This window comes from Mastigoproctus giganteus, chromosome 11 (assembly GCF_048544385.1).
Source record: "Mastigoproctus giganteus isolate SK-2022 chromosome 11, ASM4854438v1, whole genome shotgun sequence".
Classification (NCBI taxonomy): Eukaryota; Metazoa; Arthropoda; class Arachnida; order Uropygi; family Thelyphonidae; genus Mastigoproctus; species Mastigoproctus giganteus.
This window is the reverse complement of record NC_143585.1, coordinates 9,477,633-9,502,375: the sequence shown is the minus strand read 5'-3', so window position 1 is coordinate 9,502,375 and position 24,743 is coordinate 9,477,633. Positions and strand designations below refer to the sequence as shown.

General features: G+C 38.4%; 1 protein-coding gene across 3 annotated transcripts in view; it reads right to left on the bottom strand.

The window, feature by feature from the left end:
- Positions 1-24,743, bottom strand: part of LOC150077694 (clavesin-1-like) — a 73,114-nt gene that overhangs the window by 38,335 nt on the left and 10,036 nt on the right. For all 3 annotated transcript variants that reach the window (XM_090384344.1, XM_090384343.1, XM_090384342.1), the window contains exons 2-3: positions 14,564-14,718; positions 5,524-5,691 (exon numbers count right to left, since the gene is read on the bottom strand). In XM_090384344.1, coding sequence (XP_090240470.1) covers positions 5,524-5,691; positions 14,564-14,708 — 313 coding nt within the window. In that variant the 5' untranslated portion in view covers positions 14,709-14,718. The remainder of the gene's footprint in view (positions 1-5,523; positions 5,692-14,563; positions 14,719-24,743) is intronic.

The following is a 24,743-nucleotide window of genomic DNA, read 5'->3' as shown; positions in this document are numbered from 1 at the left end:
CAGCGAATACTCTGGAAATATTGCCTCCCAGAAGATCCAAAGAAGTCATCAGGAGCAAAACCTGCCAAATTGCACCTTTTCGCGATCACAAAACTCACATATGGGGTCCTCGCGCTCGAGACCGGATAATGCTCTGGCTGCGGAAGTACATCGCAATTGTAGCTCCACCTCAAACAACGTGAGGGGTAACCATTATACAGGGACTACGATTGTATCTAATGTACAGACCCACAGAGACACTACAACGTATGCAATGATTGCAAGCCAACGAACAAAATAACAAACACTGACCCGTAATCCAACTCTTAAGGAACTGAGCCCCAATTTTAAAGTTATTGGAACCAATTTGCACTTCAGCAAGATGCAAATTGCGAACACTCGAATGATGGACAAGCGGATGCGTAATGTCTTCATTAGTAGGCTCTCCCCTGCTACCTCAGCTGATGATGTGGAAAACCTTCTTGCTGCATTCAAAATGAATGGTAGAGTCACTAAGCTGTCCAAAAAATATCCCACGTACGCCTCCTTTAAGATCGATGTAGCTGATGCAGATTTTGAGGCACTCTGCAATCCTGAAATCTGGCCTGCTGGAGCTCTTGTTATGCCATATCTCGGGCAGCGATATAGAAGTAATGGAAAGGACTCCCACCAATGGCATCCTGATTCATAGCAATCCCAGATCTTGTTACCGCAACCAAAATCACAGACACAGAACACCAATATGCCGATCCCTGTGCTCATCAATCCTAGACACACCGTGCTGAATCGAGTAGTGCCATGTCAGAGACCACCCGTCCGTATCAAAGTACCCAGGGTACCTGCCTGCACCATCTTTTATCAGAATGTGCGTAGTCTTAGGAACAAGCTTGATACTATGGAGCAAATTCTGCTCGCCGGACATTTTGACCTGCTCGCCATTACCGAAACCTGGCTGAATGATGATGAAGAATTCCTAGCGGCAGCTGCCCCAGCTGATTATGGGGTCGTATTCACATCTCGGATTGCACGCAAGGGTGGAGGCGTCGCAATATTCTACAAGAAATCCGCTTTCAAGCTATTGGATAATAAATCCAGTAACTCTCCTAACTATGAAGCAATCCTCGTTATGTTAGGATACAACTTCGTGACGTTTGACGTCTGTGTGCTGTATATACCCCCAAAGCCGTCCCAGCAAATCATCCTTGAAGTTTCCAACTGGTTAATCAATCAGCTGCATCCCACAGCTTCTCACTTAGTTTGTGGTGATTTCAATTTACCTCCTCAGCTATCTAATCTGAAAAAGGATCTTCTGGCACACTTGAGATGTGCTGACCTACAACTTATTAATGAAACTCCAACCAGGAGGAATAACCTCTTAGATCTAGTTCTAGCCTCTTTCCCTTGCATCCTTGATTACATTACAGAAACGTCATTTGACTCTGATCATGTCCCGATACATGTGACCGCATATCTGCCAGCCCCCAAATCAGAAGCCAGAAGGACAACAACAAAGGTTGGCATCACTAGCCCCAACTTACTTGACGTAGATTAGTGCATCAGAACCGCCTCTCTCATTCCCTGGGTGGCCTTAGAGACTTGTGACCCAGAACTAGCTGCGAATATTGTCACAAACGGGATCAACACGGTTGCCAAATATGCTGCCTCTAAAAAGATCACAATCAGTCCATATACAAGACTTTGGTGGAATTCTGAACTCAAAATGAGATTCCAGCTGAAGCAACAGCTCCATCGCACATGGAAACAGTCTCAAAATGTCAATGATCGTATCGTTTATTCAAGGGCACGGGCTCAATTTAATCGCCTGAAATCTGAGGCAATCAAATTATACGTTAACCGTGAGCTGGCTAAAGGAAAAATTCCATACAGGAAAGTGAACCCACATTTTCCTTTACAACTTGATCCTGAATTGTGGCTCGATTTCGTCACAAGATTTAACCGTAATCCTATGTCAAACTCAGATCTAGCTCTACTAACAGAACCCATCCAGCAAGAAGTGCTGAACAACATTCAGATTACAAAACAACAGCTGATCGTAGCCATCAATTCTCTACCTGCCTCGTCAACCACCGGTGATGACGGAGTTCCCCAATTCATGCTCAAATGTCTAAGTCCGTACATTATTCAGCCACTTTTAATTATCTTCAGTCATTTACCCTCGAACAAAATTTTCCCACAGCAGTGGAAAAACTATCTCATCAAACCTTTAGCCAAATTTCAGTCGCCATCGAAACCTAAACACTTCCGACCCATCTCCAACTCCTCCAGACTGCTGAAGCTCCTGGAGCAGGCCTTACTCCCCATCCTCACCAAGCAGATCTTGCCCAGTAATCCAGTCCAAATTCACTACCCCCTGCCAAACGGATCAACGATCACCAATCTGCTAGCCACCACGAATACTATCTTGTCAGCGTTGGAGAATAGGCAGGAATTAGCTGTGACTTACTTAGACATTGAGGCTGCATTTGATGCCTTCCAAGTAAACCAACTTCTCACTCTCCTGGAATGCCACTTCCAGATCACAGGGAACATATCATGCTTTCTCTCCTCTCTTCTGAATAACAGAGTTATAAAGCTTCATACAGGAGATCGCACTCTTACTAGATCCGTCACCGTAGGAGTCCCACAAGGAGAGGTCCTTTCGGGCCTTCTGTTTTCGTCCATTGTCTTCCCACTGGTTGCACATTCTCGATGTCTACTGAGCTATGCGGACGATATCAAGATACTCACTCCCATCATCCCCGGTCAAGACCTAGATCTGGTAAAGGTGGAAATTAACAACACTCTCACCACAGTCACATCTTACCTCTGCCAGTTTGGGCTCAAGGTCAATCCTGCTAAGTCCGAATTCATGGTGTATTCATTGAAGCAAACTCCTTCTTCTCTCCAGCCTTCGGCCGGCAACACCCTCATCCCAATTGTGTCCAGCCATCGTAATCTGGGCGTTGTATTCGACCCAAAACTTCGATTCAACGCTCACATGGACATGCTCCTCACACGTGCTTCAAGACTCCGGTGGACAGCAAAACAACATCTCCTTCATATCACAGATAAAAAGATAACCGTGAGGTACATAAGAACAGTTATCTTTCCACCTTTACTCTATGCTGCTGAAATCTGGGCGTCAGCGGCACGGTCAATAAAGAAACCACTCTTTGCCACAGAATTCTGGCTCCTAAAGTGGGCCAACAGGAAGCACAACCTTCCAACTCTGATTCGTACCACGCAGCTTGCCAACTCTCTCGGGATTCCACGGCTTCCCACCTTAGTTGACGACCAACGCCTCCTAGCAACAGTCAAGATGATAACAGGCTTAATGTCAACACCTTCATTCTAGGATATCTGTGGCTGGAGGATCCCCCCCCCTGGTGCCCTTAGGGCCAATCCCGAGCTCTACTCGCATTCAGCACGACTCCATCTCTCGGACAGGTTCCTCCCTCAGCAGATGCTCAAGCAAACCCAGGCACTGGACGCCGACCTGAACAAATTCGCTGCTGACCGGACTTACCGGAAAAAATTATGTCTAGTGGGACTAATCAGCAATGACTGATGTATACCTTGCATCTGTTCCTGTCTGATTGAGCTGGTGCTCTTATCTCGATGTTAAGCCAGCTCAATCAGATTTAACTCTCGTAAGGAGTTCTCTCCTTTATATTATAATATGTTTTCTTTGTAAAATTACCTTTTTGTAAATAATTGTTCAATTTTCCCGGAAGTTTGGGAAAATGTAAGCCCCTGGCTTTATGGCTGTGAAGGGTAATAAAGATTATCTCTCTCTCTCTCTAAATAGGTTTCGCAAAAAATATTATTACGTTTAAAAGACACAGACTTGATTTGTGTACAATCTACATTCCCCCCACAGTTAAGACTACTTTGCATGAGGTCTCCAGCTAGATCGTTAATCGATGCCATCCCGGAGCAACGTTACTTGTGTGTGGAGACTTTAATATTAGCTTAGGCCAACACAGTCTTCGCAGATTGTTATCTTCTAATCTGGCTGCAGTAGGTCTGACCCTCCAGAAGTTTTCCTTGGGAAACCCTAAACTAATGCCATCCACAGCTCGGGCTGTGCTTTCTTACCTGCTGGCAACAGTCTATTTCTTGAACTGCATCGTCAAAAACAGGTTCTTGTCGGAGCAAAGCGTGGTGGACCCAACAGCTCAGCCTTGAATTTAATTTCAGAATAAACAAAAGCTACATGCAAAATGGAAAGCAACATCAGATCCACTAGACAGGATTGCGCACTCAAGAGCCCGTGCCCAGTTCAACAGAAGCAAATCTAAAGCCATGAAAGCCTACATCGACAAAAAAATCAAAATCGTGAAGGCACCGTTTAAGGCAAGGCATGAAGTATTCCCTCAAAAACTTAATCTGATAGAAAGAATTCCCTCAAAACTTAATCTGATAGAAAGAAGAATTCCCTCAAAAACTTAATCTGATAAAAAGAATTCCCTCAAAAACGTAATCTGATAGAAAGAAGAATTCCCTCAAAAACTTAATCTGATAGAAAGAAGAATTCCCTCAAAAACTTAATCTGATAGAATGGCTAGACTACATCACAAGATTTTAGCCAAAGTCATCATCAGACCTTAAGAGCATTCACAACAGTTGTCAGCGAGATGTCCTCGCGTTCATCACCATTACAAATGGATAGCTTAACCAGGCCATCAATGATATCATCTCACCAACGTCTTGCACCGGATATGATAGGGTCCCACAATTCATCCTTAAGAGCGTTAGTGTTTTCATCATTGATGCGTGGATGCGGAAAGGTCAGGAAATGACCACCGCATATCCCCGGAGCAATATGGCCTTAGTTGCTAATGCTCCTAAAAAAAACAAAAAAGCAAACCAACCATTGATGCGCTCCTAGGAATCCTTAATGAAATCTTCCCAACGCAAAGTTTCCCAACACAGCCTGAACCAATATATTGTTATTGTCCGACCAATTCCCAAAACACAAGGAGTGGCCTCAGTTTTAAATTTCAGGCCAATAATGAAAGCCTCGTGTTTCCTAAAAGTCATGGAGAAGTGCCTTCTTCCCATCCTAACCAACCAGGTTCTGCCACGTGAATCATCATTCATTCACCATGCCTTGAAACACAGGTCCACCATTACTAACCTGCTGGCAACTAGCAACACCAAATCTGGGGGCTACAAGTTAGGGATGAGCCGGCAATTGTTTATCTGGATATCCAGTCTGCATTCGACAACATAGACATCCAGCGCCTCCTGCAACTTTGCGAGGAAGGATACCAGATCAAAGGTAATATACAGGAATTCTTGAAGTCGCTACTTACAACCACGGTCCTTCACCTGACTGTGAATAAAAAATCATTCAAAAGGAGAGTGTGTGTAAGTGTGTAGGAATTTAAGAATTCTGCAATCAGCGAAATAATTTGAATACAGACCATTCTCTAAACAATCCCTTCCTAAAACAAACTAAAAATAGCTAAAAGTACATCCTAAAATATTTCTTAATGATTTCATTCGTTCTTAATTCGTTCTTAATTAATTCTCACTTACCCAATAACTTATTCAAAAGTTCCTGTATACGTGAGTCTCTTGTATTGGGATCCTCATTTAGCTCCACTACTGCTTTCTGGATGTCTGCCTCAGTGAGAACTTGATCCCCATGTGGCCTATATGTAACCGTCGTGTCATCTGGTGTACAAAGATTCCGTTCAGGAATATCTGAAGGAGACAGGATATACAATCATTATCACAGCAAACGTCATGTTATGATGTAATAAAATGAAACAGTATTATTGTTGCAATCGAATAATATATGAAATATATACTGAAGACAATCGGGGACGATTGCATTTTCTGTCTCCGATTGTCTTCTGATTGTACTTGACTTTCAGCGCTCAATGATAATAGAATAATAGGTAAGCAAACGGTCGCACGTGACCTTTCAATGGCAATGAATATTAGGTCGGCGATTGGTTAAGTACGCTTCCATCTGAAAATGGAAGCGGACTTGTGCTTAAACCGTCATGGAAAGACTCAGCATACTTCCGAAGCTTATGCAAACTCAATGTCCTTCTACTTAATATCCCTCTACTGTCCGCCCTCTGGACAGTTCGAGGAATCTCTTAACTATCTTGACCATACATTAGACTTTTTAGGCTCAAAGAACATCCTGATCACAGCTGACGTTAATGCGAAGTCTCACTTCTGGCACAGCCCAGTTCCTGATCCCCGAGGACTGCTGCTGGAAGATCTTATCCTCACCAGGAATCTAACCATCCAGAATCTACCAAATCAACTACCTACATATTGCAGTTCAATAGGACAGTCAAATATTGATGTAACCATTACTACCAATGATCTCAGAACACACATACAGAACTGGAGAACCATCCCAGACTGGACGCTTATTGACCGCATTGTTATATATTTCCACATTACTAGTAACCAACCGCCAGTCTCTCTCCATGAACAACAGCCTGGCTTTGTCCGATTCTCTATGAAAAAGGTAGATTGGGCAACATTTGAAGAATCCATTAAACACGACTTTCCAGATTCAGATTCCTCCCATCTCACAGCGCTTGCGCCTGAAGAACTGGCAGAAACCATCCAAATCGCCATAACCAAGGCATCTTACAGGTCGGCAAATAAGAAGAAAAATTTGCACCAGACCCTGTAATTGGTGGACAACAGAACTGACCAATCTAATGAGAGATGTCCACAGAGCGCGAAAACAATATCAGACCCACAGAGACTGGCCAGCTCCTGATGTCACCCGGCTCTATAGAGACTACATAAATAAGAAGAATACATATACCATGGAAATAGCAAAAAGAAAGAAAGAGACCTGGTCCAACTTTGTAAATGAATCAGGTAAAACGCATCCATGGGGATTACTATACAAGTTAGCATGAGATAAGACTCTCGCAACTGACGTCTTTGGAACAATCAAATCTGGTCAGCAGGAATCCTCAAACTGGGCTGACTCAATCAACGCGATTCTCAACAAACTCTTTCCTGATGATAACACCCTGGAAGACCTTCCAGAACACAGTACAATCAGAAGAGACAATGAAAAATACCGAACGTCAGTGCCAACTGACCCATTCACAAAACTGGAACTTGAAGCAGTTCTAAAGAAGATTAACATCAAAAAATGCCCAGGACTGGACATGGTGGAATATGCTTTTACCATCACACTACATAAAATTAAACCTGAGCTCCTGCTACTGTTATACAACAAATGTCTCTCTCACTCTTGTTTCCCACAAATCTGGAAGACTGCACTACTCTGTCTCATCGCCAAGCCCAATAAACCAATTACAGAGCCGAGATCCTTCAGACCCATAGCACTTCTGGCCAACATGGGAAAAATCCTAGAACGGTTAATAGCTCTGCGCATTACAAATCTGTTTCTTTCTAGGAATCTGATGTCACCTGCACAATATGGATTTACCCCAGGTAGGTCCTGTGAGGAGGCCCTCTCAGACCTGGTCCTGCATCTGGAGATGTCTAATTACAAATACGAAATGGCCTTGTTCATTGATTTTGACGGGGCCTTCGACAACGTGTGGTGGGAAAGCGCCCTGGAACGTCTAAGATCGGTAGAATGCCCTCACAATCTCTATTGGCTAATCCGAAACTACTTTTCAGAGCGATCAATCATCGTAAAATCTAAATACCAACAGATCCATAGGCCTATTTACCGGCGGTGTCCACAGGGGGCAGTACTGGGACCCCTAGTCTGGAATATGGTGCTTCAAAACTGGCTACACAAATCATTTGAACATACTAAAGTCATTGCATTTGCCGATGATTTGACTGTCATCATCTCAGGTCATGCAAGATCGGTCCTTGAACTGAGAACGCAGAAAGTTCTTGATAGTCTCACCTCCTGGGTGGCAACCAACAAACTTCAGATTAATCCCACCAAAACAAAGATGATGATTTTCAAAACCAAACTTGACATAAGAATGCCCCCCCCCCAGGTCAAAATTAATGGTATCCAGCTACCCCTGGTCGTGCAGGCCAGGGTTTTGGGCGTGATCATAGACCACAGGCTTTCATTCCTACCTCACCTACAACACCTTCTTGAAAAAAACCAGGAAGTTTACAGCCTCCATCATTAGCATTTCAAGAAATGTGTGGGGCCTGTCTAGGAGGACCCTGCTACTTTACTATAAAGTGGTATTCCTTCCCACAATCTCATTCGCGGCTGGAGCTTGGTTCCACAGAGTGGTAATTGTCAAAATGAAGCTAAAACTCAACTCAATCCAGAGGGCTATGCTACTAGCAACACATCGCATCTGCCGAACAGTGTCCACTGAGGCAATCCAGGTTATTGCTGGGACTCTGCCTTTAGACCTATATGTAATATTTAGAGGATAATGCTTCAGGCTCAAAAAAGGAATACCTACCTCCATCATGGATATAGACCTATCGCTGAATGATGACAATAAAAGGGAAAAAGCTCGATGCTTTAAAGAGCTAATAAATGTCTGGCAAACAAGATGGGACAATTCAACTGTTGACACTGTAACCAGAAATTTCCTACCGGATGTCTCCTTTGTGATGTCGAAGAAGGTTAGCTCATGGTCTACAATTAGTCTGGAAACATCGTATCTTATTACTGGGCATGGATCCCTTAACGAAAAACTCCACCAGCTAGGCCTGTTAAACACTTACCTCTGTTTCTGTGGAGCAAAAGAAAATTGGCAACATATTATCCACGAATGCGCCTGCTATGAAGACATTAGGAATGAGCTGCGAAATGAAGTCCCATCCTTCAGCATAAATCAAGATGACCAACTTGTTCTGACCCCACATCACTTGTCTGCACTCCAGGCTTTTGCAGCTGCTGTCTTTGCCAGAAGGAAAGATATGTTACAACTAATGCTGTAGCAACATAACCTCAAGCACCGATCACAGATCAACCTATTGACCTTTTCAGGCATATTATTATTCTATTTTATTTTTAATTTATAATTTTTCCTTTCCTCATCTCTTTTTTTTTTTTTTTATCTTCGCTCTTTTCTTTTCTTTTTTTTTTTTATCTTCGCTCTTTTCTTTTCTTTTTTTTTTTTTTTTCTCTCCTCCTTTTTCTTTTCCCTCTTTTCTTTTTTTTCTTTCTTTCTTCTTAATATATATATTTTTTCTCTTTATTTTATTTTATTTTATTATTATTTTTTTATTCATTATTTATTTTCTTTTATTATTATTATTATTTTATTTATGTTTTTATTTATTTATTTTTTTCCCTTTCAAAACCTGCACCACGGGTGAATGTGTTTTTTTTTTTTTTTTTTTTTGCTGAAGTCCCTCTAGAATGGGCCCCCAGAGGATCCTGGCCCACCTGCTGGCAACACCAGGTGGGTCAGAGTCTCTTTTGAGACGTTACGTGATATATTGGGACTGGGACTGGCCCACCTTCCCGTGGTGTGGACGAGTATCCAGAATCATCTGTCCAGGTGACTAATGCTTCTGGGTAGCCAAGCGGCCAGAACAGAACAACAGAACACACACATAATACACACAAACTGACGTCACACACATATCTGGCCCATTTGTAGTGATTCTGTTCTTCACAGGGATACGACGCGGAGTTGAACGAATGTTCCAGGTACCGCCCTTTACATATACACATGTCCACACACGTATGCAAATTAACATAAGTATCGTATTGGTTTTATGTGTTACTGGTAAAAACAGGGCTGTGCTTGAAATAAGAGTGGCCCAGGTATTACGAAGTCTAGTGTCGTGGGCTGATCTGCACAAACTATTGATATCTACAACTAAAACTGTTATGGTGCTTCTTAAGGGGAAACTAAATTATGCGCGACCGCCAAAAGCTTTAATTAAGGGGAGGCAGATTCCCCTGGTATCTGAGGTGAAATATTTAGGTATAAAAATTGATGATAGATTATCTTTTTTCCCACATTTAAATTACTTACACGAAAAAATTAAAAAATTTAGTGCAGCAATAATTCGATTAACACGGTCAGATTGGGGGTTGAAAAGGAAAGTTTTAAATTTATACTACAAGGCAGTCTTCTTACCCATAGTTGCGTATGGAGCATCAGCGTGGTACTTCAGCGTTACTAACGTTAAATTTAAACAGAAATTGTTATCGATTCAGCGCTCAATGCTTTATGTTACTTCTAGTTTGTGCAGAACAGTCTCAACGAATGCTATGCAGGTTTTGGCCGAGCATTTGCCTCTAGACTTGTACATTGTGTATCGGGCCCTTTGTTTTTACTTAAAAAAAGGCATAGCGGTTTCTTTTATGAATATTACATCTGATGTCACTATCATCATCATCATCAGCCATTTTCAATCCACTGCAGGATGAAGGCCTCTCCAGCAACTTTCCAGTTCCTTCTGTTTTGAGCACTGGCCATCCATTTACTACTCAAAAACTCATGAATTTCATCTATCCATCTCCGCTTTTGTCTTCCAGGTTTTCTTCTAGCTCCTCTTGGGTACCATTCTGTTATTTTCTTAGTCCATCTGTCATCATGTCTTCGAGCTATGTGTCCTGCCCAAGACCATTTTAGTTCTTTAGTTTTGATAAGAATGTCCTTTACTTGAGTTTGCTGCCTAATCCATGTGTTTCTCTTCTTATCTAACAGTCTGATTCCCAATATAATTCGTTCCATTCTTCGCTGTGTAGTTCTTAGCTTCTCTTCCATTCTTTTGGTGAGTGCCCAAGTTTCACTTCCATAAGTCATGGTGGGGAGTATACATTGATTCATTATTTTACGTTTCAGACAAACTGGGATATTGCTCTTCAGTATGTGACTATATTTCCTGAATGCTATCCATCCAAAATTTATTCTTCTCTTGACTTCCAGCCATTTATCATTATTACAGCTAATAACTTATCCCAGATAAGTATATGACTCCACCTTTTCAATTACTGCTCCTTCAATCATTATTTCCCTTTCCGTGGCATACTTGTTCATCATTACTTTTGTTTTAGCCATATTCATCTTTAGTCCAAAATCCTTACTAACTGTGCATAACTGATTAAGATTTTCCTCTAATTCTTTGGGATCGTGGCTTATGACCACAATATCATCTGCAAATCGTAAATGGTTTAGGTACTCTCCGTTCACATTGACTCCTTTCTGCGACCAGTCTAATCTTCTGAAAGCTTCCTCAAGGGCAGCAGTAAACAGCTTCGGAGATATTGTGTCTCCTTGTCGAACTCCTTTCTCGATTTTAAATTTGCTACTGTCTTTGTCTAGTCTAATAAAGGATGTAGCACTCTCATATATTTTCTTCAAAATCATAATATATGGAGTATCTATGCCTTGTCTTTCCAGTGCCCGAAACATTGCCTTATGCTGTATGGAGTCAAATGCCTTTTCATAATCCACAAATGCCAGGCATAATTGTGTTTTATATTCATTTGCTTTCTCCATTAGCTGTGATATTACGTGAAGGTGATCCATAGTTGAGAATCCTGTCCTAAAGCCAGCTTGCTCTTTCGGTTGATTCTCATCAAGTATTCTTTCTAATCTGTTAGTAATGACCCTTGTGAACAACTTGTAGATATGGGATAACAAGCTAATTGGTCTATAATTTCCAATTTCTGATTTATCTCCTTTCTTATGCAGCAAAACTATGATTGCATTATTCCACTGCTTAGGCATCACACCTTTTCTAATGCACTTTGTGAAGAGCCTTGCCAGTTTTTGTGTTATGTCTCTTCCTCCCAATTTTAACAACTCTACAGTACCTTCATCTTCCCCCGGGGCTTTCCGATTCTTCATTTTCTTCAATGTATGTTCTATCTCATCAGGAAGAATATCGGGTATGTCGTATGTGTTGCTACTTTGCAATCCATCTTCCCCACTGCTGGTATCATTCCCTCGCTCCTTGTACAATTCTCTATAGTAGTCTTCTGCTATTTGAATTATGCCTTCTCTGCTGTTTATAAGTACACCATCGCTATTCTTCAGTTTCAGTATCATTTGTCTTTCTGTATTACTGCTCATGGCTGCTGATTTAAATCCTTTGTTTTCCCTTAATGCTTGTTCTACTTTTTTTGTGTTAAATTTTCTTACGTCCTCTCTGAGTCTCTTTCTAATGGCTTTGCATAACTCAGTATACTCAATTTTCTCCCTGTCAGTGTTTTTCTTGCTTTTCATTTGTCGTCTTCGGTTCATCATGACAACACTTTCTTGACTAATTTTTTCTTCTTTGGATTTCTTTTTCCCTATAGGTTTCTTGGGCTTTATCACTTTCAGAAAGTTGTAATATTCCTTGTCGATATCTTGGTCCTGAGCAGTCTGCAGAAGCTCAAACTTGTTCTTAAGTTCCAGTACATACTGCTTTTTCTCCTCCTCTGTTATTTCAAAGACCTTTGTATTATTTACTCGAGTCAGTTTTTTTCCTTTCCTTTCCTACATCTATATCAAGTGTACATCTTACCATTCTGTGATCACTTCCAACATTTACCTTATTCAGGACGGTGACATCATTCACAATATATCTTCTGTTAGTAAGGATGAAGTCGATTTCATTAGTTGTTAATCCATTTGGACTCTTCCATGTCCACTTTCTGTTCACCCTTTTCTTGAAAAAAGTGTTCATTACTGACATTCCTTGAGATTCTGCAAATTCCACAAATCTTTCACCTCTTTTATATCTTTCACCAATTCCAAAATTTCCTATAGTTCCTCTTTCTGCGCTGTTTTGCCTTTTTCCAACCTTAGCATTGAAGTCACCCATAATAATAGTGTCGTGGGTTTTCTGCTCATCTAGAAGACTCTCAATTTCAGTGTACATTTCTTCAACCTCTTCATCATCACTATAGATGTCACTATAGAGATAGCTAAAGCTAAGAAAAATGTTCTAACACAGTTGATTGGTATGTGGCAACAGAGATGGGATCTTAGTGTCACTGGGGAGGTGACTAGATTGGTCATTCCAACAGTTACATTTACTTATGATAGTAACAGCAAATGTTTTTTTCCTTCTATGGTAACATCGTTTATTTTAACTGGCCATGGCTCATTAAATTTTAAACTACATTACTTTTGTCTAGTCAGCTCTCCTTTATGCACTTGCGGTCAACCTGAGATTTGGAGTCATTTATTATATGATTGTAGTTTGTATGTTCAACTTAGAGAAAGGCTAAAAGTGAAGATTGGTAATTTAGTTAGAGGCTGTGAAAGTGATCTTATTGCTAATCAGGATAAATTTCAAGCATTGCAAGAGTTCAATGTCTTCTCCGTTTTTTCAACGGAGAAGACATTGGAATAATCTAATGATTACTAATTAAGGTTTGGTTATATACATTTTGATTATTTGTGTTTTTTTTTTTTCTTTTAGTTTGTTTATATTATATGTTTGTATATATGTATTTTATTTATTTTCTTTTTTTTTTGCTGGCTCTCAGGTGTGGGCAGCCTGGGAGCGGGATTGCTGGCACCCACCGGTATAGCACTACTTCCGGTGAGTGCGGGATTTTTGTGCATGAGGCACTTAAAATAGAAGACCAGGCCCAGCACCAAGTGAATATGGGCGGCCATTAGGGTCTATTCGCCAACGGGGAGCGGCTGTGTAGGTGACAGCGTCTCCCTGATAGCGAAGAGACCTTCCATACAGGTCTATTTTGCAGAGGTTCTGCACAAAGTCAACTTTATCAGGTGGAGATAGACGGAAGTCTAGGTGCCACCTTAGACATAATAATAATAATAATAATAATAATAATAATAATAATAATAATAATAATAATATGCAAATTAACAGAAGATCTACAAAGAATTTTCTATTCGGATTGCAGGTCGACTTTGTCTCAGGAGACACAGATCTTTGGTAAGTGTGCATGACGCTGCATGATGATATCAGTTACCACGGTTGTGCAGCTCTCTACCAGTCAGTAATCATCTAGACTGATGGGAGAAGTTGGTAGTCTAGGTGATTAGTGACTTGGTGTAAGGATTAGCACAGTAAAGGCCAGCCTTTCTTGGACCGCAGAGCAATGCGATACAAAATTTGAAGTGATGAGTTACGGTAAATGGTCTGCTAATCTGCCGGTCATGCTTGGGTGTGTCGGATTCCAGCAGAAAGCTGAGTGCAGGACAGTACTGTTCCGAAAATGAAGTTTAGCGACGCAGAGTGATAATTTTTGAATGGTGTTCACTGTTTGCTCTAGGACCATCAGATGTCTTAAATGTTCTAGTTGATTTGATGTAGACGTCTTGAAGTATAATTCGTTACCTACGATTGGGCAGCACGTCGAGGGTGGCCCATACCTGTACCGGACAGGACAAGGCTCCATGTCATACTGCTTGCATTGTGACAGACTAGTTTGAGGATATGAGTAGCCACCCGGATCTCTGACTCAGACCCATAGAGAACCTCTTGATGAATTGGATCGCAGGGTACGTGTAAGAAGAGAGTGAAGTGTGAAGTTGCTACAGAATTATGTGGACATGTCACTTTACAATAAATCATTTTATTTTTTGAAAGTAATTAATGGCCAAAAAACTCAAACAGGCAAATAATGAATTTTGTGAACTCGGTTAAAACGTAGCGGTAACTTTGTCATAAGTTTTAGCAAACTTAAATTAATTAAACTTACTGGGTACTGTTTCAGGCAATTCTTTGATGAAAAGATCTGTTGAGTTGGGGTTTTCACATATTTCTTTCACTGTTTTTTCAATGTCTATTTCGGAGAGAAAATGATCCTCGCCGAGTGAGCGGAACGAAATCCCTGTACAGGACATTGGGCCGTATCTAATGTAGAAGAAAAAGGAAAAAAAAAAAATCAAAAACTGGTAGTCATTATCCGTAGATTAATTTTAAACATTGGAACATTATGGCATGGACAAAAATGCAATTAAAAGTTTAATAACAAGATCTGCTTCTTATTGAAATATCAACAAAGTAAACTATTCTTCTTGTCGTATTATTTTTCGTGCTGCATTTAAAAATTGCGGTACGTTAGTGCAACAAGGTCTAAAAAAATAGCAAGATTGGATGAGAAGTGGTAATTAAGGTTTAAAATTGGCAAAAACAAAATACTGCATGAAGGTAGCAGTAATCCTAGACTAACATACCAACTGTGGTACCACACTCAGGGTACTGGGGGAAAGGGGTTAATTGAGCAATCAGATATGAAGTCCTGTGAGTACTGCGACAGGCTGCCTGTACAACCCATGGAGCTTTGTAATTGATATACAGGAACTTTGCTAGCAGGCATAAGGAGGTGGTTGACCCATTGTATAAAGCCATGGTTAGGCGTCATCGAGAGTACTGCATACATGTCTGGGAGCCTTCATTTTACAAAGGACGAAGAGCCTGGAGCGAGCACAGAGATGGACAACGAGATTGGTGAGGGAAACAAAGGAGTGATATAATATGAGTGCTGAAACTGAACCCTCTTACCACGAAAGGGTTCAGTTTTTCAAATTTCAGCGTCTAGGCTCTAGAGCAGTGGTTTTCAACCGGAGTGCCGCGTAATTTGAGTTTAAATTACTTAAGGCTTTGAATGGTTGAGCAAGTTCAATGCTGATAAAATCCTTCTTTTTGCTCAGACTATACACATGAGGGGGCATAAATTCAAATTAAGGAAGGTTGGTTTGGGGATAAATGTACAAAAGTTTGCCTTCAGCCATTGGGTGGTTGATCCTTGTAACAAACTTCCATCTATTGTTGTACAAGGGAATAGTTTGAATAACTTTAAGCAAGAACTAAACAAACTATTGGTAGCAATGGGAAAGTGACATAGGAAGTGTTTTTTTTTTTTTCTTTTTTTTGTAGATGCTGTAATAACTTGTTTCCTTGCATCACAATACATTACTAATACTAAAACTAGCCAATGTTCCGGTTAATGTGTTGTGGGCATGTGAACATATGTCCTAATATTCTCATCGAGGGCCTGTGCCTACTGCGATAATATCCACCTGCATTCTGAGCGAGCGAATTTTTGCAAGATTATTCTGTCACGCTCCTCGAGCTTTTTTCAGGCCGTTTCATGATGTTTTCAGCATTAGTCTGGTATATTTGCAGATGAAATCAACAATCATTGACTTAGGAATGACGAACACGGTTGAAATATGACAATTAGACAGATTTGGCACCCTTGTATCAATCCGCTGCTCGATCGCGGGACTTCGTCGATCGCGGCATCTTGCATTTACAATCACACTACTATCTCCTCGAAGACCTATGAGCATATTTCTAGTGGCCTTTGACACATGGTGCCTCAATAGGATGTGACCAACTCCAAAAGGAAGGGTATCCGTATATTAAGGGCATATCTTAAACGCCTTAGTGTTTGAAAATTATATTTCTTAAACGGCCACACCACCATTTAAGGATTGCTCTGTGCAATGTTTCTGTTTTGGTATTATTTCAATTTCATCGCTAATGTTCGATTTAATTTGCTCAACTATCCCTGACTGGTTTACATAAACTTTGGAATTTCAGAAATCCTATAAAAAGAAATCGCAAACAAATAAGTCTGGCGATCATTGTGGCCAATGTATGGTACTAAAACGAGAAAATGAGATTTGGAAACATTTCCTTAAAGTCTCCGTGGAAAGTTTGGCGGTATGTGTTATGTCCCAGACAACCAAGAACCCAGACTGTTAGACACTCAGGAGGACTACAAGGCACTCAGTCAATATGCCCAGGATCTATTTTCTAGAAGGAAAACAATGATAGAAATTTACCAAAGGCAACCCCACTAGAAAGAATACAGGAGGTCAAACAAGTAAAAAAAAAAAAAAAAAAAACCTCAGCTTACAACAGAAAGTCGACTTTAGGATGATTTGGTTGGCCTACTGTCGACCCAAAATTGCACTCCCTTGTGCATTTTTTTTTTTTCCCGGGGAGGGGGGGGGGTTTGCTCTTCTCCTCTCCTCCCTATATTTTTTTATTTTTTTTTTATTTTATTATTTTTTTTATTATTTTTTTTTATTTATTTATTTATTTTTTTATATTTATTTATATATATATTTTTTATTTTTATTATTATTATTTTTTCTCTCTCTCCTCGACTCCCCATGTCGTGGGGCATGGGCATGCCCCACTTAAAATGGGGGATCACCTTCCTATCCGACCCCCTCTTGTTCCTATTTCATCCTCCCGTCTACACCCTCCCTTCCATTACTTTCTCTTGTACAGCGATTGCCCCACATGTCCAAATTTAAATCACATCAAATTTTGCCCGACCTTTTAGGCTCTCTAGAAATAGTTCTTTCAGCGTAAAACCCCACGCAGCGCTTTCTAAATGCAATTTTACTTAAATCAACAGCGATAACTCCAACCTTTATTTTAGGTCCTAGTCACCGAAATCCCAGGAAAGTAAGTGGCAGGACCTGCCAGAGTATAGTTAGTCTCTTGGTATACCCGGTTGGTGTCCCCGTCGCTAGGTATCGTAACGCCGGGTCCCACTGGGGGTCCGGCGGCCAACAGTCTGGATGAACAATGGGCACAACAAACTACATACCACATGACCCATACATTATTTTTAAACCTCTGGCATCGACAGGGTACTGTCACTCGATACATAGAACTTACACGGAGATGGGAGAAATCCCGGAGCCGTCAGACCCTCAACATACCTATACCTATACCTATACCTATGTGTTGTAGCGCCGTTTTGTTGAAACCAGACATTCTTGGTAAGTGGACACCTTTTGGTGAAGGATCGTCTCTTACAAATTCTCCCACAATATCTACATATAGGGTTCAAGTTACTGCAGACATCAGGCCTATTTTCCTTCAAACGAAAGTGGGCCTTACCATTCACGATTTAACGACTGATTAAGCATGGATCATCGTTTCCTTTCTATTGCAAAAATACTGCCAAAATTCAACCGTGTATCTAAATCACGAACGAGTAATTTTTGAACCATTTGTATTGTATACGGATGGAAACTTAAATCGATATGTAATGTTCGGAGTACACTTTGCTCCGATTTGTTCAATTTTCTTGATTGACGAATCACTGATCTTCGAAGGCGACATTCTAAAGTTCCTCTGAATCTTTAATATTTTTTGCACTATTCATTGTACTAATCCAACTCAGGTTCCATTCATTAATTAATTAATTAAATTAAATTAAATTAAATTAATTAAATTTAATTAAATTAATTAAATTCATTAATTTAATCTTACTGTTTACTTTAACATTTACGATAAAGTAAAAAAAAATATATATATATATTTTTTTTTTTTTGTTTTTCTTTATAAAGAGGTACAGAGACGTAGAGACCACATCGGTTAGAGACGTAGTTTTTTTTTTTTTAAATTTGTAAATCCAATGTATCAGGGTCTTTAGACTTTGAACGCCACCTTTTCTTCTTGGGATGTTGACGTGGCTAATTCATGTTCGTTACTCACAACAGTCGCTTGATTGAAAAAAAAAAAAAACCACCTAACAACAAAAAAAAAAATTCTATAGCAATTCCTGATGTTTGTTCGCTTTATTTTTATTGAATGTTTCGGTGTACACTACTCAATTACAGAAACCGCAGCGTCCCCGCTGCAACCGATGCGAAATGGTGGCACTTTTAAACACAAAATATCTTCTGACATAAAATTTTACTTTAGAATAGGTGTTCCTAATTAAAAAATCAATACTGTACTTCAAAGCAAGCTCACTGTATAAAGTTTAAATTAGTCTTTCTGAGATACAAGATTCACTGATTTGCTTCATCGTACAATTTCTGAATTTGGAAAATATTATTGAGTAAGAAGAGGACATTGTGATGTTGTGCCTTGGAGGGGCACAGGGAAAGCCTTGTTCCTCGAAGCTATCTACATCCTGTGGTAAAGAAGAAAATGTACATGGATTTTACAAATTCTAATATTAATTTAATCTTACTGTTTACTTTAACATTTACGATAAAGTAAAAAAAAAATATATATTTTTTTTTTTTTTTGTTTTGTTTTTCTTTATAAAGAGGTACAGATAATTTAAATCTAAGTTTAGGAACATTCCACAATAAATATATGAGACGTTTTCCTCTGAAAAGGAATGCTTTTCAATAATTCTTCAGAAAAGGCGCTTCACTGTTTTTTATTTCAGATGACGTCTGGAAAAATGCAGATTTATTATAGTTCAACGTACTTAGAAAAGTAATTTAATTCTTAATGAAACTTTGGGGGGAAAGATATTTGTGTGAAGTATATATGGTTTGGGATTGCACACTGTGGGGGGGGGGGAAGGAAATAATAGGTCTTTACTTTTTATTTTGTTGTTGTTTGTTTTTGTTTCCTCTTTTTTATATAGACCTTTTTTCTTATACTCCCATTTACACATCTGACTATGGATTCACAGGAAAATTCAGGTTCAAGGGAACTTCTCAATTACGTATAATTCCCTTCAGAAAGGCTGAGTGTTCAAGAATGACAAAAACCACACATTAATTTATAACATAACATAGTTTATTCACATATATATATATATATATATATACATATATATATATATATATATACATATATATATATATATATATATTATTCTTTTGTATTATCATTCTATTGTTTCTTAATCTGTCTTTTGTGCATCGTTAATGCCATTGTTATTGCCATGTTGGCCAATTGAACATTATACGTGCCAGTGTATATACGTTTACAATAGTTCGATTTTCTTAAGTACTGGTGTTTTATACATATAAGTATTGGCGTTAATACAATACTGGTCTTTAAGTTAGCCTTGTCTCGGTTATCTTAAATTCACATGGCCTATACATTTAGGATTTAGAAACTTATTGCGTATTGCTAAAGAAATTTTCATGATAATTACTGATGAAAATTTTTTATGTATCTGTAGAAATAGGTAATCATCAATACTATTTTATAACTATATAATAATATTTATACAATTTATACATTTTTTTTGCTTTACATCACGTGGCCGTCAATCCCCTACTTCATCGGGGGCTTTGAGTGGATTAACAGCCCATTCGATGTAATGCATTTTTTACTTACCCGTTTCTGTTTGTATCTATCACAGCTTTGCTATTTTATTTAATTCTGGATACTAAGGCCTTATGTTTATATTAAATTTCTTAATTATTGTTAGCTAAACTAGTATTAATTATGAATTAGTTAATTTTTTACAATCTCTTCAGCAACTGTGATAGAATACACAAAGCCCAACGGGTAAGCATTTTATATTGTTATACTACAACTACTTACTTAAATGTGGTCCAGTGGAGGTCGTGGAGTCGAAAAGGGAATTTCCCGCTTTTAATTTGGTTTTATGTATGGTAATTTTTATGGCGCAGTCGCATTAGCATTTCACTGTGTGCTGATGTCGCATTGGCCGAAGTCCCCGATTTTCAAGCCAATGCCTATTATGGTGGTTTGTTGTTGGTTCGATGAAATCCTGTTAAATTTCTGTAGTTTTGTGTTAACTTGTGGTTAAAATTCCTGTATTTACATGTGTATTTACATTAATTTTTACATTTGTTTTATGCCTTACCTCGGACTGTGCCGGTACCACTTTTCCAAGGCGTAACAGCACGTGTATGTCCAGAGGCAAAGCTATATACATATTTACAGCCTCTTACTATGGGTTTTTTTTTTTTTTTGTTGGGGGGGGGGAAAGCTATAAAGAAATTAAATAAAACTACTATATTAGAAAATTAAAAATAAAATACGAAATGAAACAGCATAAAAAATTCCTACATATAGGTATTACGGAACATACATAAAGGGCCTTAAATTAATTACAAAATGCACAATAGATAACAACATGGACGCTAAAACAAATAAGAATAACATGCTGTACGGGTATCACAGCATAAAAGGTACCCCGGGACCGAAAATGACCACGCGGGACCCGTCTCTTCATAACAATGGTCACTTAGCATACAATGCCGCCACACCACTAGGGAGAAAAGAAGCAAATAACCTAAAACGTCTAAACAATGAAAATATCGGGCTACACACACACAACAAATAAAACAACTCAAATTCAAAAAATGCAACAGCAAACTCTGTAAAACCTGTTCCTACATGCACAACATACACCATCAAAATTCTAAAGAAGTGCCAACATTCTGTCACACCAAAAATGTAATCTACCTAATTACATGCAGGTTATGTGGGATGCAATACATTGGACAAACAAGTACAGAACTCCACCTTCGGATGAACCTTCACAGATCACAAATAAACAGATATGATGAAAACGCTGCAACAGACGTCCAACAAAACAGGACAGACAAATACAATAACGAAATCGAATACAGACATTTCAAAATGCATGACTTCGCCAACATATCCATTGCCATTCTAAACATTATTGATAACAACACACAAAGAGGAATCATGGAAGATATGTACATTCTATTATATAAATCCCTATATCCTTATGGATTAAACAATCGATTCAACGGAAGGAACTTCGCATTCACCAGCCCAGAAATATGTACTTACAACATTTTCCAGATCAGCAAAAACTGGCAATATAATGGGATTAAAAACGGAAAATTACAGGAATACAATAAAAGCAACAGCAAAATACCAATAAATATCAATGATTTCGAAAAACTCTTAACAGAATGGGATACAGACCCCATAAACACCAAAAATATACACAACACACTATTCTCTATTAAAATAAGCAAACTTAGAGCACTTAGCAAAATAAACCAAAGGCAAAAAACTCAGAACATACACCTCAACAATATACTTGAAGATATATTTAAATTCAGAATAGGCATAAATTTCAACGTACACACTAAAAAAGAGTACTGCATAATAAAATACCAAAACCGTTTATACGACACAGTTAATATCGGTAATATCATTAATAATAACAAAAGTTACCTACCTATCAAAAACACACAAATAAAAATTACATACAGATACACCAAACCCATAGGACTAACCATCTGCAATTACAAAAACACCATTAATAAAATGAATGAAGAAGAACAACCATGTCACTGCCAGGAAAGTAGATATAAAAATTTCATCAATACACATTACAATCATATAGTAACAGGAGACCTCAATATCATCGAAGACAAAACACTAAGAGAAACAATGAAAAAGGGTACAAAATTCAGACCCAACACCCCAATTAGGTTGGATTATATAAAAAAGTCAATATACACAGATCTGTTACAATTTGCATTCAAAGCAGCACACAAAAACAATGAACCCATAGAATCATTCCAATGTTGGATAAACGCCAATACGGAAAACATATTAGAATGCTTCAGGGAAAACATAACGCTACAAAAACATAATAAAAATAACAAACACTTAAATTTAAAAACCATCAACAATAAAATTAAAGAAATACAAAACAAATTCGTTATCACTAGAACCGACAAAGCAAACAATAATTTCAGTATCATTTGCAAAAAATTCTACATAGAAGCCATTAAAGAAGAATTGCATGACAATGAAACATACAAGTACATAGACGCCAATCCAAACAGCATCAGCAAAAAAATTTTGGCCATGCATAAAAAACTAAAAATTAAAATAGACAGGATGCAATACCCCTACATTTACTGGATTCCAAAATATCACAAGATACCTACGGGAAAAAGATTCATCACTTCAGGCAAAAATAGCTACATCAAGTATACTAGTAAGATTATGGAAGACAAATTAAAAAGCATCACCAAAGAAATCGAAAACACCAGAATTATCACCAACAACAAAGAATATTTGGACGACCTAAAAAAACAAAACAATCATATAAAAAGTGTAAACACATATGACTTCAAAACCCTCTTCACAAGTATAGCACACGACAACCTAATAGAAGTACTACAGATATATTACCAAAAATATCAAAACATACTGCAATGCAAAAAACAATATTGGAATGACCTCACAAAAATCAGTGTTAAAGGCAATTACATTCTAATGCGGGGGCAGAACATATATACAAAGCAGGGGGATAGCTATGGGCTCCAGCAGTTCATGTGCCATGGCTAACCTCTACCTGTACTATTATGAAAGTAACATTACCAACAAAATAAAATTCTACAGATACATAGATGACGTACTCGTGATCAACCATGACAACTTTATAAACGTAGCAAAAAACACTTAACCAACAGACCTAAAAATTGAATGCACAAATCCAGATAATAACCAAAAAGCTGTCTACCTAGACAGCGAAATTGCCATCAACACAGACAAAATATGTACACAACACTATGACAAAAGAGACCATTTTAATTTCGAAACAATAAAACTTACACACTGGGATAGTAACATAGCTAAACATATACACGGGAATACCATAAGAAACCAAACAAACAGACTATTAAAAATATGCAGCAATATAAATAGCGGAAAGATAGCAATACAAAAACTCATCAGAACACTGGATATAAATAAAATTCCCAAACAATACAGTAGATATCATATAAAAACTGCCATATACGCTAATATCAGAAAACACCACCCCAATGTAGACCCGCATACTTTCATCAAAAACCATCTAAAAATAAAATAGTAATTACTCAAAAGAGTATCCCCAAGATTATAAGGTTTATTGCACTCAGACGAGGCTCGTCGCCTGACTGCACTACAACCTTTGCCAAAATTGAACCCCCCCCCCCCCAACAAAAAAAAAAAAAAAAAAACCCATGGTAAGAGGCTGTATATATGTATATAGCTTTGCCTCTGGACATACACGTGCTGTTACGCCTTGGAAAGTGGTACCGGCACAGTCCGAGGTAAGGCATAAAACAAATGTAAAAATTAATGTAAATACACATGTAAATACAGGAATTTTAACCACAAGTTAACACAAAACTACAGAAATTTAACAGGATTTCATCGAACCAACAACAAACCACCATAATAGGCATTGGCTTGAAAATCGGGGACTTCGGCCAATGCGACATCAGCACACAGTGAAATGCTAATGCGACTGCGCCATAAAAATTACCATACATAAAACCAAATTAAAAGCGGGAAATTCCCTTTTCGACTCCACGACCTCCACTGGACCACATTTAAGTAAGTAGTTGTAGTATAACAATATAAAATGCTTACCCGTTGGGCTTTGTGTATTCTATCACAGTTGCTGAAGAGATTGTAAAAAATTAACTAATTCATAATTAATACTAGATCAGCTAACAATAATTAAGAAATTTAATATAAACATAAGTCCTTAGTATCCAGAATTAAATAAAATAGCAAAGCTGTGATAGATACAAACAGAAACGGGTAAGTAAAAAATGCATTACATCGAATGGGCTGTTAATCCACTCAAAGCCCCCGATGAAGTAGGGGATTGACGGCCACGTGATGTAAAGCAAAAAAAATGTATAAATTGTATAAATATTATTATATAGTTATAAAATAGTATTGATGATTACCTATTTCTACAGATACATAAAAAATTTTCATCAGTAATTATCATGAAAATTTCTTTAGCAATACGCAATAAGTTTCTAAATCCTAAATGTATAGGCCATGTGAATTTAAGATAACCGAGACAAGGCTAACTTAAAGACCAGTATTGTATTAACGCCAATACCTATATGTATAAAACACCAGTACTTAAGAAAATCGAACTATTGTAAACGTATATATATATATATATATATACAACATGATAACGTGATCAAAACTCAAGCACATACTAATATTATTCAAATTTGCCTATGTAGCATCAGATATACAGGGTGTTTCAGTTAAACGTTTCAGAACTTCTAAGAGGGGTAGGGTACATCCTGACAACTCGAAATCATATAGCAATGTGGGGTCGGAAATGCTTTCCTGAAGCGGTGTTGTACACAGAAGCACCATAAAGAAAA